Raw genomic sequence first — 19,844 nt, 5'->3', positions numbered from 1 at the left:
TGCAATGTAAATTTAGCCAGGCAATTTGAACAGGGCGTGCGTGTTTGATTATGGGCTCAGACATAGGCAGCCTTTAAAATCGTTGGCACAGCGCTGGAAGTTACATGTTTTTGTGGATCACAATAGCTCGGTACTAATGTCTGTCCATACCGAATTTCAGTACTAACACCAGAGCAACAGGGAATGGTGCATTGCTGTTTTACAGCTGCAGCAATTTTAAGTGAATTGAGGCATTCAGCTATTAACAATAACAAATAAAAGTGACCAATGCTTATTCATCTTCAACAGTTGTTACCCTAGGCAGGTTGTCTACATGAGGCCGTGAACAGTTTTTGCATTTGCGCTATCACTTACGAACCTTAGCTTGCTGTAAATCGGAAGGTTCTCTTCAATGATGACCTACGATAGCCTTTGCTACAACCATGATCACATGTGCTAAGTCATGAACTTACATATCAGCAAGAGCCTAGCTCCACATCTAATCTCTTGCTCTTGCAAGAGAGCTTGGAATATGTCTTTCTTCATGTCCTAATTACTGAGCAATACCACAGAAATTAAAAGTAAGAATGCTCAGAGACTTTTTTTTTTCTTTTTTTTTTTTGTCTAGCGCCAGATTGGGTTACCTGATAACCAACATGGATACCATGCATCTCAAGCCAGCCGGTGCTGTTTGATGTTTGAGATATGATGTTTGAGTTCTGTTACTATTAGCTAAATCTTAATCATAATCTTAATCTTAATCTTAGTCATCTAATATATATTTCCTCCTTTTTTGCACCAGTGGAAGTAGCTTCTTTAGTGAATGCATGAAGCAATAGCTACCTCAAAAACATGACGTTTCCATGACTTTACACTGTGCACAAGATATAACAATGTTGCATATTTAGGACCTCAGCCAACTTCAGCCATTCCCTTTCCATGTTGCAGTTTCATTTCATTTGTATCATGCTGAGGCATACACGATGGAAGCATAATACACAATCTTACAGAAAGAATTAAATCACTTATTTAATATTTATGGTTAGTTGTTTGGTTGGCAGAGCACTTTCATTGCCTCCAAGCAACAGCAGGGCTATGAGAAATGTCACAGTAGAAGGCTGAATTTTTATTTTACCACCTGTTCTTAGTGTTTACCACTAAAATGTAGATACCAGGATGTCTTTGCATATGTCTCCATCGGAATGCGGTCACTGCGGCAGGGAGTTAACACGCGACATTGTGTTCGGCAGGACAATGCCACACACACACTGAACTAGCCATGTCTTTCTGCTGCCCTGTTGATTTCAGGCCCTGCCCTGCCAGGATAACATCTCCAGTATTTCCTTTTTCTTCTCGCTTTGGTTTGCTGAGCGTGTCAGCTACTCTCAGTTCACGGAGGATGGTGGTGCTCAGACAGACTGCAGCAGTAGTGAAGATGGAAAAGTCACAGAAGTGACTTTTCCAGGTGGCCAGCATTCCCCTATGTCAACAAATGTGAATGTGTGCACATTTGTATATGGTTATTCGTGCCAGTCACCAGAGCAGATTATCATTATTCTTTTACTAGGTGTTGCACGTTTGACAATATTTTCAGCAGACATCAAGTGAATAAGAAATGGAAAGACTGGTGTCTCACTGCCAAACACCCTCCACGACCAAATTTTTTTACAATCCCCTTGTAACGAAGTAATTGCAGATGCATAATACCTGCAGGTACTTTCTAACACAGTGATGTGTGGCCCTTCAATATGCTGATTATGCAATGCCCACGTGAATGCTGGTGTCTTCACTGAATCGAACACCTTGACCTTATTTTTTACATCCCCTGCAGGACTAAGGCAGTATCGCAGCATTATCTCTGTCTTGCACCAGCCAACTCTATCTATGCTGGTAAACTTTCTGATCTTTGTAATAGCATACCTGCCAACCTGCGGACCTCGACATTCGGGAGTTTCAACATGATAGGGGGAAGGGGGGTGAGAACACACACCACTCTCAATGCATGTCTCGATCTGAAGCTCTGAAGCTGTACGTTATTTTTTATCATGAATTACCAACTAGCCCAAGCAACCACCCTAGTTCTCTGAAGCAAACCAAGTAAGGCATACACTGCCAATACACAAATGGCTTTGATTTAAATCTGATTTCATCTAGTTACCAGTGCATAATGGTCATTACTATGCGACTCTGCTACATGACACAATTAATATTTTTTTTCGTGGTGAAATTGCAGCATTTTTAGGAGGTTTATGGCCGTGTCCGTACAATTGGGAGGACTGGTCGGAATTTGAGAGTCTCCCGGACAGATAAAAAGAGTCGGCAGGTATCTAATAGTATATAAAGACTATATATAAGGTTCTGTCTGAAACAGTTCTATTTCTTTAAGTAGAACAGTTTCGGACAGACCCTTATATATAGTCTATAAAATACTATAAATACTATTATAATATAAAAAAAAGTTTGATCACTTGAAGCTCATACAAACCACTTTATCACTTGATGCTCATACAAACCCCTTTGTATGAGCATAATACAGCCCCCATACTAACATGGAAACATCTTGAAGCAATTGACAGTAGTGCTCCAATTAATGGCCTAGCATGGCAGCACACCAGTGCTTCTTCAAAATATGCTTGCACAGCAGACATTAAATTAGGACACTTATGCTGCCGGCAGAGCAGGATGGTCACTCACCTCTGATAGCGCCAAGAAGGCAAACAGCTCCTGCAGGCTCTTCGAGATGGTCCCTGGTGGCACAGTGTTGCTCTGAAGCAGCTGGTTCCTCAGGCTATAGAGAGTGCAAACATTTGTGGTATCACCCACATGGCCATCACAAACCATTGTCACAATAGAATTACAAGAGAGAATATCTTTTTTTTATTATTATTCATGTACCCTAAAGGTCCTTTTACAGGCAGTACATAGGGGGTTACATAACATTACATAACATATTACGCTGAATAAATAACGAAAACGAGCGCCATTTGCTGGGAACAGAACTTGATAAAACATACTGAAAGATACTCCGCAAACACTGAGAACATACTGGAAAAAGCAGAACTAAAATGGTAGGGGCAACAATAGAGAATAATACAATTCTAACAGCCGGCGCGCAATAAGCACTTCAGTTTGCTAACAAAAGCGTTGTGGTTATAGACAGAAACGATTTCCGCAGGCAGCTTATTCCAATGGTAAATGGCAAGGAACAATGGTGAATGATGCATAAGCTTGGTACGAGTGATCTTCACTTGTGCTTTAAAGCCGCGGTCTAATCGGGGAAAGATGCGATGGGCCGGTTTGATATGATATTTTGTGAATGGTGCAGGATTGTGATAAAGCTGGTGAAAGTGAGATAACAGGGTAACAAGTCTTCGCGTTTCCAGTGAACATAAATTTAGACGCGATTTGATATCAGTAATGCTGGAGTAGCAAGAGTACTTCCTTGTGATAAACCTAGTGGCCTTATTCTGAAATGATTCGAGTTTCCCGGCAAGGTATGCTTGATGCGGGTTCCTTATGATGGTAGCGTATTCTAGTTGCGATCTGAAAAAAGTTGTGTATGCTAGTAGTTTCGTTTCCCAATTTGCAGAATGAAAGTGACGCCTAATGAAACCCAGGGTCTTCGACGCTTTGGTGGTGATGTAATCAATGTGTTTATCCCATGTCAGGTCTGAAGAAATATGAATGCCTAAGTATTTTACTGATTGCATCTCGTTTAAAAAATGCACTATGCGGTGCAGCTACTACAGTCAGCCCAAAAATTATCTGTGGTAACAGTGTTGCAAAGCAATTTACATGGCTTGCATTATCACTTGGCTCTATGAAGACACATCGCTACGTGGACAAGTGACCCCTATAATGCGACCACCGTAGTTTGCAGTAGAATTGCCCTGTCAATTATGCAGACATGCCATTGGCTGCTGTTATGTCTCATTAGTGGCCAACTATTTAACAGTGCATGACACAGCCACATTCACTATCATAAAGCTAGAGAAAGGAGGCAACATCACTCTGCAGCATTTCTTTTTTTTTTTTATGAAAGAGATGCCTATGTTCTAAGTGCATGAAAACAGAGAAATCATGTTGTTCAGTATTCACTGATTTAATCTTGATGAGGATGCTATATTTTAAAAAAAAGAAAAAAAGGAGAAAAGGAAGAGATAAGGTCACTTGGCAATAGAAAACAATATGTGACAAAAGTGTAGAATGCTTACAAGCAGAAAGGCTTGCAAGAAAAAATAAATAATCAAGTGACGTAATTTTTATTGAATCAAGCAACCTTACTATTGCATGTTTGAATTGCATCTGGGTAAGCACTGTAGAGACAAAGAATAGAGGACACCAACTCTTGTCAGGGCAAAAGCCAGTTTATTTTCGTTCTTTTTTGTCCTGCTGCTCGAAAGACTTTCTCGGCCCAGAGACACCACCACACAAGTCAACAATAAAAGAACTCCAGCAATAAAAAAAAAATTAAAGTAGAAAAGAGAAAGCGGACGGCACCACTGGCACAGCATTGAATTGCAATGCCACCTCTGTTCACGTGCAGTGAAAGGGAAGAAGCAGTTTCAGTGGTTCCTCAGAGAAGGTGAGGACACAATACGCTTTCTATAAACAGCTGCTTTTGTGCTCTGCCAGATAAATTTTGCAAAGGACACCAGCTTTCACGTGATGACAATGATTCAACTCTGGTTAATTCACTCCTAACCGAAAGTCCCAGCCGGGCCCAATATATTCCTATAAGCCCAAAGTTCCATTATTTCAATCGTGAAATTGGCATTCACTGTGTAATTCAAAATTGGCTGGTAAGGATGCACACACCCCACTGCTATAGCAGCAGCGTCTGTTTTGGCAGTGTTTAGGGGACAGTGAATGTGTTTAAGGCACGTTATGTCTCACTAAAAACAAAAATTTTCACCTTAACCTTCAGTAGAGTTCGAAGCGAGAATGAAAGCTCCCAATGACTGATTACCGTTTTTACCCGATTCTATGTGCACCTTTTTTTTAAAGTGTGTCTGCTAATTGCCTGCACATTACTATCGCATACAAAAGCAAAATTGTATTTTCAGCATTAGCAATGGTTTAACATCAGAGCCAGCATTATTACCGTTGTCATTGTAAAATGGCAACAAAAGAAGATATTGAAAAAAAAATGCCAATAATGTGCTGCTTTAGGGCTTTACAGTAATTACGAAGGCTCCTTCGAAGGATAAGTAATTTTACATGCTAAGGAAATGGAAACAGAGTTGCATTACGTGTTCTCGGTGCTCCAGACACTTCCATGCATTGCAGGGCAAACTGGCAAAAGTGGCTAAGCTAGGCATAGGCCACAATCCACTATTGCCATGGTTGCAAAATCTATTCGAAAATTTGGAATATCAACCACAGTAGAGCGAACAGAAGACAACAGGCTGTAGCCCATATACGGAGATATAAAGCCATTTTAGACTGACAACGATAGGCACAGACAAATTTCCGTTCTGTGAAGGTAAACCCTGCTGGTTTCATTTTATTGGTGAATGCCATAATCAGAGACACACGAATTCCTTCCATTAGAAAATCTGGTGCACATCACATTTGGGTGCACATTGTGCTTAATATGAACCCATGAAAAGCGGGAAGAGGGGCGGCACGTTAGAGTCGACTACATACTGCCAATAAAGTAATTATATATGTCTAAACTTTTTTTATGCGTTTTCTTTTAATCCAGCCTGCCCGATTATCTGATATGGTTTGCCAGTCTCATCAAAATAGAACAGAAAGTTGGACGAGCCAGTATGTATTAATTTTATAGAAGATTTCAATGCAAACAATTGACAGCCACAAAACAGAGGCACACACAGACACAAGCATAGACTGGCAACTAATTCTTTATTTAAAATGAAACCATACATAAATAGGGGGGGAAAAAAAGCTAAAAAATGCTGTTGCTCATTTTGTAAATTTTGCTGTGTATGCGTGTGTGACTATTTACAATAATAGAAGCTCAGTGATATTATCCTTCCTAATACAAATTTTGTGATGATATGAATACTTCAAAAGTCCTGATCCAAGTTCGTAAGCTTACAATGTGCAAAATCTTTAATGTTGCGAACCGCTTTTCACGTCGCAGCAACCAATACTAATAATTGAGCTGCCTTGTGATCCTCAGCACACCAGACACTGGCTGTTGCCAGGCCAGCAGAGCCGCCGAAACCGATGCGCCAGTCACATTCCTGTTGCTAGGGTGACCTATGCCACTCAGCCTTGACTCCACCTCCACGCATGTCTTCCCTCCCCCAAAAGAAAGACCGCTTTGCAACTTGTAGGCCATTGTCAAATGCCTTGCAACATTATATCTGGAGCCCACAATCACACGCGACCCATTTTTGTCAGGTCAGCAAGATCAACGGCATTCACTTCCATAGGCAGTCCTATCTTTGTATTCCATGCCTTGTGTCTTCTTCGGTGCCCGACAGCAATTCAAAACTTTTCTACCTTTTCAGCTGTATCTTCGATCCCGCAAGAAAAGTAAACAGATATCCTTATATAGCACAAATCATTTTCATATCACTTTGTTGAAAGAACAGCTTACCACCCAAGTGTCATACATATCGTCTCGCTCTGACAACAGTTTCAAAGTTGGTGTGCAGTCTTCACATACTAAACTTTGTAGTAATGAATTCATTCCTAGCACAAGCAAAGATTGTAACCACCTTCCCACCATCGTTGCAGCCATCCTGGATACTGACACCTTCAAAACCACCATTCATGAAACGCCACGTTGAATATGTCTTTGTACTTGCAATTTTTTTTTTTTTTATGTTCACCACTCCTTTCTGTAATACCTTTGGGCCTTGAAAGTATTTTAAATAGGATAGGATAGGAATAAACTTTATTTGTCCAGCAGTTGTTGATGTTGGTGCCCGGGGCTAGGCTGCCAGTGGTCCATCACCCGAGGATATTTTAAATAGATAAATAGATAAATAAATAAATAAATAAATAAATAAATAAATAAATAAATAAATAAATAAATAAATAAATAAATAGGCAGCAGCTAAGGCACAGCAACGAAAGAAACTGAAGATAATCAGGCAGATGTTGAAGTGGCGGTTTCAGAACACGCAAAGTGTGCAACAAGCTGCTGCCAAAATGTGCCCGAAACAAGCATACCAGTGATTCAAATTCACATCAGCCAATAGGAGCGCTCCTTGCAAGCCACATGGATAGGCATGGGAAGAGGTACGACTGGATCCATTACAGGCATAGGTAGCAGTACAATATAGATAGAGAAGTTGTGAGCAAGAGAAAAAAGATTAAGGAGATGTATACAAGAATGCTAGAATAAAAAGCATGTATAGCATACCTGGATTAGCTGAAATAGACGAGGTGCCCATTTGTCACTGCCCCGTTTCAAAGGAGATGCCAATAAATCATCATCGTTATCATCGCGACTGCAATTACGAATCACAACTCTAGTTTTTCCCTTTCCGCATTTGCTTTTGTTGCTTTTATTTCTATATAGAAATACAGTGCTATGACTGTCTGAAGCTCCTATGTCTTGTGTTTATGGCCTACCACCACATCTTTCTAACCTGTCTAAAGCTCTTGAATCTATTAAGAAGTGCGCAGCTACGTTTATTTATTCCAATATTTTCCACTAGTGTAACAGAACTTAAATGACATGCTTAACTTGTCAGCTTACAATCTAGGCGTAAAACTTGTTGGCTTTGTCTATTTCACGAACTTTTTGCTTACAGCTTGGCCTTCCTGTCATCACACCAGCTCGTAGCAGTTCCAGTTGTACGAGCCATTCCAAAGCTGTTTATCCTCAGTGCACTCATACTTCTGCCCATCTCCGCTCTTTCTTCGTACAGACAGCAAAGGACTGGAATGACTTGCCTCCCCATGTCGTGCTGCACTCCCATTTTGCAACTTTCAAAAATAGTATCGATTGTGTTTATCTGTGAATGTATGCATTAGTTATGAATGTATGTACTGTATTTACTCGCACAATCCTCACACTTTTTTTGTGGAATATCAATGCAAAGTTCAGGGGTGCAATAATTACACGGGGAAAATTTACCAAGAGAATGTACAAAGTGCTAAAACAAAAGACACAGTTTCGCCCAAAAGGCCCTTGACTGGCCAGGTTGACTGGCCAGTATTGCTGGATTTCTCTCGGGCGCTCTCCCTCAAGTGGGCGACGAGTGCTGGGATGATAGCCCTGGAGTCCTATGCTTCGGTAGTAGCAGGCACGGTACAAGTGGCTCGCTTTGCCCCAGTGGAAGCAAAGTGACTGATAGCCAGGTGTGCGCCACACGTTTGACTTTTGCGTGTTGATTCTGGGGCTCGTGGACCAGTACATATTTGTATGTGAAGCTTGGCCCTGGAAGTGGCACAGCGGTTCTTCAGAAGACAGGTTACGGTGGTTCACGGGTTGCACAGGTAACCTCACTGCTTGCGCATAAGTCAGTACGGGGGCAGCTTCAGGTCTGGTTTGCACGAATTGCTGTGCCACCTGGTGGACTTCTTCGCGGATGATTTCTGTGAGGGATGTTACGGTCGGTTGAAATCGCACTCCCTGTAGTCGATCGAGCTCCTCATGCACGACACTACGCAAAAGCTCTCGAAGCGCATCGGTGTCACAGGGCAACGAGAGAGAAGATGCTGATCCTAGGCTGATTTGGTGATCGTAGACCGAGGAGCATTGCTGAAGGGCTCGCTCCATTGTTGTTGCCTCATTGACGAACCCAGCTACTGCAGCTGGAGGCCTTCGCATCAGTCCAGCAAACAACTGATCCTTCATTGCACGCATCAGCAGGCGGACCTTCTTCGCTTCTGTCATGCCAGGGTCAGCACGCTTGAAAATCTGCGACGTGTCCTCTATGAACATGGCTACACTTTCGTTCGGCTTTTAACACTACTCTGAAAGGCTTGCTCGGCTCGCTCTTTTCTTGTGGGACTGCTTTACGTATCGCGTATCTGCTGTTGAAATTCTTGCCAGGTGGTGATGGATGGCTCGTGGTTAGCAAACCATGTTCGGGCAGAGTCCTCTAGGGAGAAGTACAGATTCCTTAACTTTTTCTGTTCATCCCAATAATTGACGTCAGCCACACGATCGAAGTCATAGAGCCAGTCTTCCATGTCCTGAAAAGGCTCCCCATGGAACGGCCGCGCCCAGCGTGGTGTGTGGAGAACCAGCGACGCAGGAGGCTGTCCTGTACCGTATGTCTCATGTGTCTGGCTTGCGGTTGTGGTGGACATCCTCGGCAGATCTTGCAGGCCCTTTTCCGGAGGCAGTCTTTGAAGCCGTCGGCTTTTGCGTAGGTTGTCCGCTTCCAGTTCCTGTGGGTCAGAGTACATAGACGCGTACCCAGCACCTCCACCAGTTTGTCACAGACAAAGCCACAAAAGACTTCGGTCAATGCAATAGATCTTTTATAAAGCTGTCCTGGCACCTTCATCGTTGTCTTCTTCTCGGAGCCACCCAACGTGCCTGGCATGTGGCACCGAATTGCACCGAGTGGCTGTCACTCGTGTCAAGGTCGTGGCAATATCATATCGAATAAAAAAAAATTTCCCCCAAAACTTAACACAAATTTTGAGCAAGAAAATACAGTGCTGCACATGTTCGGAAGTCTCCTAGTATTGCATAACAACAATGTAGCAAGCTATCAGTAACTTAGGTACATAGAAATCAAGATATACAGTACGGTTTACTCTTATTAAAGGGCACACTAAGTTAGTTTGCCAGTACTTATCACAGCTCAGTCCGAGTATATGAAGGTGTGTAAAATTTTTTTTATCAATAGAATTTCTTTTGAATAGAAGCAAGTTTTTATTTCGTCTAAAACTAATGAATTAGTGACATTCTGTTGTACTGGATACCAATAAGGTTCTCAGTTTAATAGTGCAGCTGTGTCTTCTGGCACTCTTTTATTTATTGCATAAAGAGTTCTGCTTTCCAGTTTTTAAAATACAGAAGAGCAAAACCAACTTTACGCCAGCTAGGTTATCATAAGGTCAATATGCGCGACAGACGAAAGGATCGAGCATCATGCGACTCTATCAACGCTCCACGCATAGCTGCTGCCAACGGTAAAGAGCAGGCGCCATTCATGCCCTTTCATTGTCAGGTTCGGAGTGATTTTCCACCAGTCACAAATTAACATGATGCTCGCTACCCCTCCCCTTCCCCTGCTCCTACTACTTGTTCATCCATCTCTTGCTTTTATTTGTGAAGCGGTTTGTCAGAGTGTTGCACGATTGCTGTGGATAGATCTGCTTTGATTCGGCACCAGGCGTAATGTTAGTCGCCAATGCCCGATGAAGCAGTGCGGATTAGGCCTAATGGCTGAGGCAGAGTGGCCTTGAAGAAAATTCGCCGGCTGCTGGCCAATGTGGTAAAGGGCCGCAAGCCATTTTGGAATGCTTGCTGCTGATATGTTCATGGCTCATCAGTGATCCATGGCTGTTGAAGCGACTTGAAGCTTGTCACTGCATATCCAACATGATCTGCGTGATTGTTGGAGGCTAATTGGCCTAATCTTCGCACTTAATGAAATACGCGCTACTTTCGTTGCTGTTTTCTCTGTCCAAGTCGTGCTGTCATTTCGATTCATCCTGTTGACCTTGGCAAACATTGTACCGACAGAGTTGGCTCTGGACAATGCAGTGCTATTCTGCGAACTGCGGTGTTCGGGTGCCGTGCGTCTGTGCGATCTCCGCACCGAGCTAACTTCGGGGAGCACTTGCGGTGATAGAATCCGCTACTGCGCCAGCCGTGACAACCCCATCCATGGCATGTTCGGTGCTCCTTTTGCGCCACAAACGAAATGAAACGCTCGCTTGGGTGAGCACCTCGGTCTCCACGGCACACACGAGATGTCGCACTGCGTGGGTCTCTACACGAAAGACACTGAATATTCGACAAATGGAAAAGTAGATATTCAATTCGCGAATTTGATTATTCATACATTCACTATTCAATTCGATTTGATTCGATGATATTCGAGTATACTTGCGAGCCCCTAATTTATTTACTATACCTCAAGGGTCTTGCATAACAGGGGTTTACATGAGGAGTTAGAAAAACAATGTCACAAGTAGCCTTGAAGTGCAAGATGCTCTCGAGAAGGATCTCAGATGTGGGCTCAATGTCGCAGTCAATGGTTGTTTTGACAAAGAACAACTGAACATGTGTGGCAGTGTGAAGATGTGAGGGGTATACGACTTCTACATGTAGCAAGTTCGGTTGATGGGAGAGTCGCAAGGAGGCACAAAACAAATAGTGATAAAGAGAAAGCCTGACAATATTATCGTCGTCTCTTATTTTTTGGGGAGAGGGGGGGGGGGGATAGCTGCATTAATTTTTCTGAAATATGGCTTGGGTTCGTTGAGAAAGGGCACCATTGCTTCTTGTATTGTTCACTTTGGTCAACTTCTCAAAGGCTCTTTTTTTTTCTTCAATAAACCTATTCCGATGGCCCATTTTTCTGCTGTGATATGCCTTAGTAACCTGGAAAGAACACAGAAATATGTTCACAAACATTGCGCGAAATCTAATTCAATAAAAGCAATCATGATCAAATGCCTATTACCATACAATGCAAGGAGGGCTTGTCATAGGCCATAAAGTGATGATTATTCATGGTGAGATAAGGTCACCAAGATCTCAGGTTAGAGCACTTGAATATTTTACTTTCGCAATTAACTCTTTCTAGCACAAAATTTTTGGTGCGTAACTAGGCTTCGATAGTGCTAAGTATGCACATCACCAAGACTGAATGACTTTAGGGCGGTAACACACCCCATGGGCCCCCATTCCCCTGCTGTGTGTGATGATATGTGCCCCAGCTCACCGTGACGTCATGTAGAGTGCCTGGAGCACACTGTTGGCATAGCAGGTGTTGCCCAGGTTGAGGAGACCCACAAGCTCGGCCTCACGGCGCACCAAGGCGGTCGCCTCACCAACAATGCCCCCAATGTAATGCTCTCCAGCCGAGGCCACTCGGTACTGGCTCAGGAGCTGCTGCATTTCATCCACACTGGGTGCTGCTGCTGACACATCCTGCAAAATCGGTCTCACATTGCAATCACTGCTTGCCCGACTGTAACGAAAACACATTCATCACACATACACCCATCTTCTCACGGTACAAAAAGAAAAGCACAATTATAACTGCTAGAGTACCTAAACAGATTTGAAGCCAGAAGCAGTCTTCTTTTTCTATAGCTAATACACCATGCTGGAGTGACAACAGTGGAATTCTGTCATGCATTTGTAAGAAGCAATGCAAGTATGAGTCGCTACAGTGAAACCTCGTTATTATGAACAACACATTAGCGAACATTTCAGATTAACGAGCTAGTCAGAATCTATAGCTGACTGCTTGTAGCTTCGACGTAAACATATTTCAGCACTTCAGTTTCCATGTCATGTTAACAACGCCTCAGTACCACAAATTAATATTCAGGAATCTGGGGATTCTTACAATTCCATGTATCCTTCATGACAGCCGTAAGAGCAGGCTAGCAGACGAGAAAGCACAGAAAGTGGATGCCGCCGCACATGGGTTCGGAAAACTTGAGATGGCGCTTGAGGAGAAAAACGCGAGTACGGTGGCTAGATGGGTAGGTATGCCATCCACTGGGTGTGAAGCGTAGTTCAGCACTTCACTTCACAACGACAGCCGTGATTGCTGCGGTCTGTCACAAGCGGAGCACGTCACGTGCTGCTGCGGCCATTTTACAAGGGAATCTCGGCACATTTAACATAGTCTTTAAGCTGAAAACCGTCTTCATAGTCACATCATAGACAGTTACAAATTTCTGAAAGCAGCAGAGCTCTGTCACTTGTGAAGGAAATGCACTTGCCTTGCCCATCACCTCATTGTTACCCCATTTGAGGTGCAACATATATAAGAGCTCTTAAATGCTGTTTAGTTTGGTAAGCACGTTAAACTTGGGCCTACGAGAAGCACAAATTCTGCATGAATGAAATAGCCCTTAATCAGTTCTTCTAAAGTGAGAAGGGCATAAGTTTGCTTTGTGGAACAGCTAGTATGTAGGAGTTGTATGCGAACAGCAATTCATGCAGGGTGTATTGTTATGCCACAAAATGCGCAAGAGAAATGATTTGGCTTGACAGGATATAAAATATAATAGAATAAATATTGATATAAGTACGACTAAAATCCTATGGTTCAATTTCTTTGCCCGTATTGGGCTATTATAAATGAGACATGCTTGCAATATAATTTAACAATACAAATAAACTTGTTTTTGATGTAACAAAAAACAAACTCTTACATTGTTCGATGATGTATGATGAAAGGAACAGCTTGTAGCATGCAAAATAATAGTTTGGACTCTTGAATGCAATAATTAATGTAGTTCTTCGTTCGCCACCAAGCTTCTACTGCAACCAGAGATTTAAATCAAACACGGCACTGCATCACAGCGCTCACAAAGCATGTCGTAGCGCATACCGTAAGGTGCTTTTTCTCTCTTGGAGTGTGCTAAGGAACCAAGTTCTTGCTGCTCACAATTAAGGAAGTGCAGGCAAGCAATATATTAGCTTGATGATGCTATTTGCAACTTCCGAGTTTGTGCTGCTCACAACTGATGACTCCTGAAGATTTGAGCTGGTGAAAGGTGCATTCTATTTTTGCTTGAAGCATGTGTAATTTTGGCTCGCTATCTCTTTGGGATTATTTTGATGGGTAGCATTCTATTAGAGCCTTGCTTGCTCTTTTTGTAGGAATTTTACATGCAAGCCACAGCGTCAAGTAGCATCAAAGGAACAGTGCCACTCATTAGCCGCAGATATGCAATCGGAACATACGAGATCTTTTTCCCAGTCATACTCAATGAAATGAAATGCTCAATGAAATGCTTCTTGAAGTGATGCTGGCACACGACTAATGTGGTTGAAACATTTTGGCAGCACAGCGAAAGGCAAGCTCATGTCTTTCGGAAAGTTCTGGGTCTCAATGCACCGAAACCAATATTTTTGCTCGTGGTTTGCATGTTTGTAGCCGAACTTACAATTCGGCGCAAAGCAAGTGGTATGCTTCCGGCTTGTTTTCTTCTGTGCAGAAACACTTTCCCTCTGTCCTGGAGTCTCACGAGCTTGGTATTCACGAACGTCACCCGCAGTATACCCTTCGCTCCTTAAACATCTACGGAAATTACAGGAGCTCGGAGAACTATTGTTACTGAAGTTCCCCTGAAGATCGTTATATCGAGATTTCACTGTATTTTGTAGCAATGCCTTTTCTAATGCTAATGCCTTTTCAAGCATTTTATGTTCGTGACATTCAACACTCTGCCCAGGGCAAAGCGTCGCTCTGATTACTCCCTAACGCCAAAAGCACAAAAAGGCATTAGCAGTGAAAAAATGTGTCGTTACAAAATGGTGTCTATAGTCACTCGTTAACCCGTGGGCCTAATTTTGAAGTGGCACCCAGTGGCACCCAGTGGCGCCCTACTGGTGATCTTAAGTACACCAAACTGTACTCACCTTGAGCGCATCTAGCACAGGATCATAGAGATCAGGAAAGCCTGAGTGCAGGTACATCATGGTGTAAGACAGGCTGGCCAGCTCCTGAAGCATGTCGCCATTCTTCTGCCTCCGCAGTTCTTTCACAAACAATGGCAGGTGGGGCAGTATCTGCATGGTAAGGGCACGAGATCATTTCGGGAGGATGCTCAGAGTAGAGAAGAAAGCAACATGAAACGTTGTATGCTATGTTTGCCCACAGTTTTGGCCTTCTACAAACCATGTTTTATTCAGCCACAAAACCTCACCCCTGCTGATTTAATTAGCAGCACTATTCTCCAACTGCTGACACACATCCACCATACTAATTTCTCCACTGGCATCGCAAGAAGCAGCTCTTGGGCTGCCCAGGTCAGTTGCAGCTTTTTGCTTCCTTAATATCATTTCTGCATTTTCACGTCTGACCGGAGGCCCAAAGAATTTCGAAACGAAGACTTCGCTAATGAGGTTAGAAGTCGCCCTATATGTGTCTGCAGCTTTATAACAAATAAATAACCTGTTTAGTCTTGAAAAGCAAATACCCTTGACCTGCTTTAACACCCACCCTTCTTCCTGTCGACACCTGTAGAACAAGGAACCCAGAATTCACATGGTGGCTCTCTCATCGACCATTGTGCTGTGACATACCTTATGGAAGAGAGCAGGCGAGTGCTGGTACGATAGCAGCATAAGAGTCAGGACCGGGAATGCACACTTGCAGGTCAATGGCTGTATCGCCCTGCAAAACACCTGGAAAATGGGACAAGGTTGGTTGAGCAGGCACCACACCAGGTGCTGGTCTTGGAAACTCTCCATACCACTGCTCTTCAAAAGTTTACAATCTCGTTAGCACGTGACCAGAAACGATCCCAGGCCATACTGTGGTGCTCACATTTCCTTCAAACACCAATTGATGTGTTAGTTGAAAATTCCGTTTCACAATATTTCCTGCATCTGCAGCAGGAACACGCTGAACAGATTCAGAATTTAAATTTTTCAATGAGTTTCCGTGCATCTACAAATGCGAGCTCTGCATGTTTCAGCAAAAAAAATTCTTCCAGTACAAAAACACAAGAGACATGCAGTGTGCTTTGGAGATGTTCAGCCACTTGAGATATTTGCCTGGTTGCTGTCAAGAAGAATGACAGAAGAGAACACACTACACAACCGCATACTGGTGCTGTGAACAAACATCTGAGCATTCATTACAAAATATGTTGATTATTATGGTAAATCCTATCATGTCAAACACCAGTGGCATGGTCGGATAAAGCAGTGGTGAAATTATTCTTGGGGAATTTTTTGGACATGTTCTATTAATCTTGAGTTATTCATGTCATAGCCACGTGCACAGCTAATATACGATGGCAAATTAAAATTCTTGTGCTTGATGTGTTGTTTAGTAATATTTTGAACATGATCTACATGTACATCATAATGAATATTGCAACAGTAACTGAATAAATTAGCACTTTTGTCGTGGTAATGTAATGTCTTGACACTTCAAGACCTGTTTGAATACTACATCTCACCACAAGGTAGTTTGGATCGACGCATAACCAGACCTTTGGAGCAAGTTTCAATAATTAAGATGCTGGCTGTGGTAGCAAATGCCTTGAAATTGAACTTATTTGTGGATGCAAGGAGAGTCTGCTTTCTTGTGTGAAGCATGTGGTGATATCACATATAGAATAAACCTGACAAATGGGAATGAATGTGCCCAAACTGGTGTAAAACGAAACACACAACTGAGTTGGCATAGTGTATTACACCATTGTGTTCCTGTACCACTGTTTACTATCTCACTTGGTGAAGATGGTCGCACTTCGAAAAAAAAAGAAGATAAAGGTAATTGTCTGTCTAAGTAGTTCAGTTCTGATGAATTCATTGGGCATTGCTTTCCTTCCTAACAGTCTCGCTTGAACTCGCATAAAAAAAGCTAATTTCTTTTGGAATTTGTAAAGGCTTGGTGCTGCGCAACAGCGGGGACAGCAGGAGTCACTATGCCACACTTTTACTTCTTTTGCCAGTAAACAAGTCATATGTCTTGTGTACTTGGCAGGCAGCAAACTATCAGAACCAACGTATAGGTCTGTGGATAGCAACTAGCAGAAATTGTGCCTGGACATTTACACTGTAGACTGGGTAAAGCTTGCAGATAATTCTATGCACCACTGCCAATCAACGTTTGGGTTATTAGAAAACTCAGAATGCAAGACAGTCACTGGGCATAGAAAACACACACATACCACATGCACTCACTCATGGCGTGCTCACTCACAGTTGTGAGTGAGCACGTCTGGTGTGCGCTTTTTTTTTACATCCAGCGTCTTTCTTGCGCTTGAAGTTAACTAAACATGCATTACTAACCAAACCAGTCCACCTATCCATTGTATTGAACATTTGGGTAACTCACAACCTGTGCACATCGCTGCACCGCTTGTGTGCATGTACCTTGAGTATTGAGTAATAACGTAGGTGGCCATCATGGAAGTGTCTCAGCTATGCTTGTCAATGAAACCATAGCGGCTAGTCACCGCTACACGCACTCTTATCACAACAAAAAGGTTAGAGATTTTACCTGCAGGACCAACGTATTTAAAAATTCTTTTTTTCCGCACACGATTTCCGAATGGAACGCATTACCTGCCATAACTGTCGAATGTCCAACGGTTTCATCCTTCATTTCTGCACTTTGTGAATAAACCATAGCGTTCATCCCTCGTTTTTACCAGTCAAATCATGATTATGAAAGGTTTCTCTTATGTTGTTTGTTATGCAGATTCTTGTTCAGTGTCTGTTATCTTGTTTGATCTTATTTCTTATTTGTTTTTTAGTTTTTTCAAATGCCTACTCCTGCCTAAGGCCTGGTAACAAGGCCGGCAGTACTTGTAAAATAAATAAATAAACCATGCATACTTTTCAACAACTTTCAGTTCTGTAATAAACGAACATTTCTCACATTATTACTTTCATTTCAACCGTATACAATTATGAGCTATACAACAAAGCTTCGCTGTAATATGCGCTGTGCTGTACATAAAAAGTGTTTTGAGAAGAACCATCCGTAAAAACAAATACATTTGTTAAAAAAAATAAGAAAGGTGGCCCAAGCTGATACACACCACGTCAACGGAGGACTCAAACAGGTCAGCAATGGCAGCAAAGCGGCCCGTAGCCACAAATCCGCGCAATGCTGCTGTGACCCAGAGGTGCATTGAGTTCATGCCAGGCCAGGCCAAACACTGCAGCAGCCTGCGGGATGCTCGCACCAGCGGCTCCACATCGACCGAGCCGCTCAGGCTATGGCTCATGGAACTGGTGGCCGTTGACACCAGAGACGGTGGCAACAGCTGCAAAGCCAAAAGTTAACCTTTCACACTGCTTGCACACAAGGCCTGCAAGTGAGCAGACACCAATATTCCAGTGCAGGGTGTCACCATCCTGGACTGAAATTTATACATTGAACTCCTGTGGTATGTTTCTCCTGATCAATTGGCATAGGAGAGAGAGGAAAATAATGTGCAAGTTTGTGGTGTGCATATGAGCAAGACACATCCAGCAGATTGGTGTTGGGAAACTAAATGCGCCAGGCAACTTTTTCTCTTGGCTTGCCACTTCTACAATGGTGGCCCACACTTGTATGCCATGCTAGTACACCAAAATGACACTTCACACGAAGTAACCACCTCTTCGACCATATTCACACCTACATGGTTGGACCACTTCCATCATCACTTAGTCACAGCTAGCTGCTGATGCGAGTGACTCTTTTACAAACTGGATGTTCCCTTTTCGGGCATCGCTTCCAAATTTGTTGTCCAAGCTTTCGTCTCTGCCTGGCTCTTGCACTTAAGGGAAAACTTCGACCTATTTGTTTAATTTATTTATTCTTTGAGGCATGGTGCTGAAACTTGTACACATATGTAATGTTTTGAGCTTATTCCGAATATGAGGTTGTGAGGAGTGAGTCGCGGTGTACATGGCCGAGAGTTCCAAGCGAGGCGAAGCAAGGTGCAGTTTTCGGGGGCCGCATATGCAGTCGACTGCAGTTGCCAGGGGAAGGGGCACGTGGCACGAGTGCGGCAACAAGAGAGGAAGGAAGACACAGGTGGCATGCGGTGCGCATGGTTGCTTGTGTGCGGATTGACAGCATGTGGACAGTGTGACAGTGGTGGAAGAGTCGCAGAGTGCTGTAATAAAGTGAATGTTTTCTACGAAAATGTCAGCCTGTCGTCGCCTGTAACAATGTTCGTTTTTGTTTTACCTCCGCTGGTTCTTATTTTAACCCTTGGAGGGTCAATGACGTAAATATACGGCGCCACGAACAAGTCCAAAAATGATCGATGCTGTATATTTACGACGCCGTCTGTACGTTTAAAAAGCGCGACAATTTTCTAACTTTTTTTCTTTTCTATCATGTGCTGCCACTATGTGGGAATACAGGGAATTTTTTTCGCGCACCTCCTTCTCTTGGTTTGCGCTGCATGGTTTGTTTTAGCGCTAGTTTGCTCCCACGCATCTATATACTACCGCTCGCGCATTGGTGCGTGCGTGGGCGGGCGGCACTTTCGGCTTTGTACCGGGGGCAGTTTCAGCTTCTTTCGCTCGCAAAACTGATGGGCATCTTGTTACTAATCGCTCAAAGGGCTACCGCTTGTTTCTCGCTCGTTTAGTGCTCACAAGGGTGCACATAGGAAGGATGCTGCCTTGCATGCGTTTCCGTTGCTTTCTTTCTTTTTTTTTTGTAGGACACTCACGAAAACTATTTGCCTCTGGTTGGCTATAAGATGAAGATTAGTGGAAGTTTGTCACACGTTTTGCTTTTTTGACGGGCGCACACCCACACAGTTTTCTTGAGTGCGCGCACCTACTCAGTTCGATTACATAATGGATGTAAATATTAGTGTAAGAGCAGGAACAGGTAAGCATTGCCAAATATTCTCGTGTGCACATTTTCAAAGCCTTGAACTGTGTGTATAACAATGCATGAAATTTATAATCTAGTTTATTTCCGTTTTTATTGCTGTTATTCATGAATGAAGAGTACATATATACCAACGCAAAATATTTTTTTCTCACTTTACGTCGCCCTAAAAAAATTATGGTAATTTTTTTTTAAATAAGTCCCCAAGAAGAATTGGAATCTGCAATAAAAAAAAAATAGACCCTGGGCGGTCGCATATAGCGAAAAAAATTGACCCTTATTGGGTTAAGCAAGCTTCCTTTAATCTTCAATGATTTGCAAAATATCACTTACCAAGATTTCACTAAACATGGTTTCAATATGATTTGTGGAATGCTATAAGGCCAACCTCATTGCTCTGGCTGCCCTAGAACAAGA

The 19,844-nt window shown here is 42.8% G+C and overlaps 1 protein-coding gene across 1 annotated transcript in view; it reads right to left on the bottom strand.

The window, feature by feature from the left end:
- The window catches only part of DUBAI (Deubiquitinating apoptotic inhibitor), a 96,517-nt gene that overhangs the window by 31,100 nt on the left and 45,573 nt on the right, over positions 1–19,844 (bottom strand). The window contains exons 7-11 of the mRNA XM_065454334.1: positions 17,626–17,853; positions 15,149–15,250; positions 14,483–14,632; positions 11,820–12,028; positions 2,674–2,767 (exon numbers count right to left, since the gene is read on the bottom strand). Of these exons, the coding sequence (XP_065310406.1) occupies positions 2,674–2,767; positions 11,820–12,028; positions 14,483–14,632; positions 15,149–15,250; positions 17,626–17,853 (783 nt within the window). The remainder of the gene's footprint in view (positions 1–2,673; positions 2,768–11,819; positions 12,029–14,482; positions 14,633–15,148; positions 15,251–17,625; positions 17,854–19,844) is intronic.

The sequence above is a fragment of the Dermacentor albipictus genome, chromosome 3 (assembly GCF_038994185.2).
Source record: "Dermacentor albipictus isolate Rhodes 1998 colony chromosome 3, USDA_Dalb.pri_finalv2, whole genome shotgun sequence".
In the NCBI taxonomy this organism is placed as follows: Eukaryota; Metazoa; Arthropoda; class Arachnida; order Ixodida; family Ixodidae; genus Dermacentor; species Dermacentor albipictus.
The sequence above is the reverse complement of the archived record's forward strand: the minus strand, read 5'-3'. Positions and strand labels throughout refer to the sequence as shown.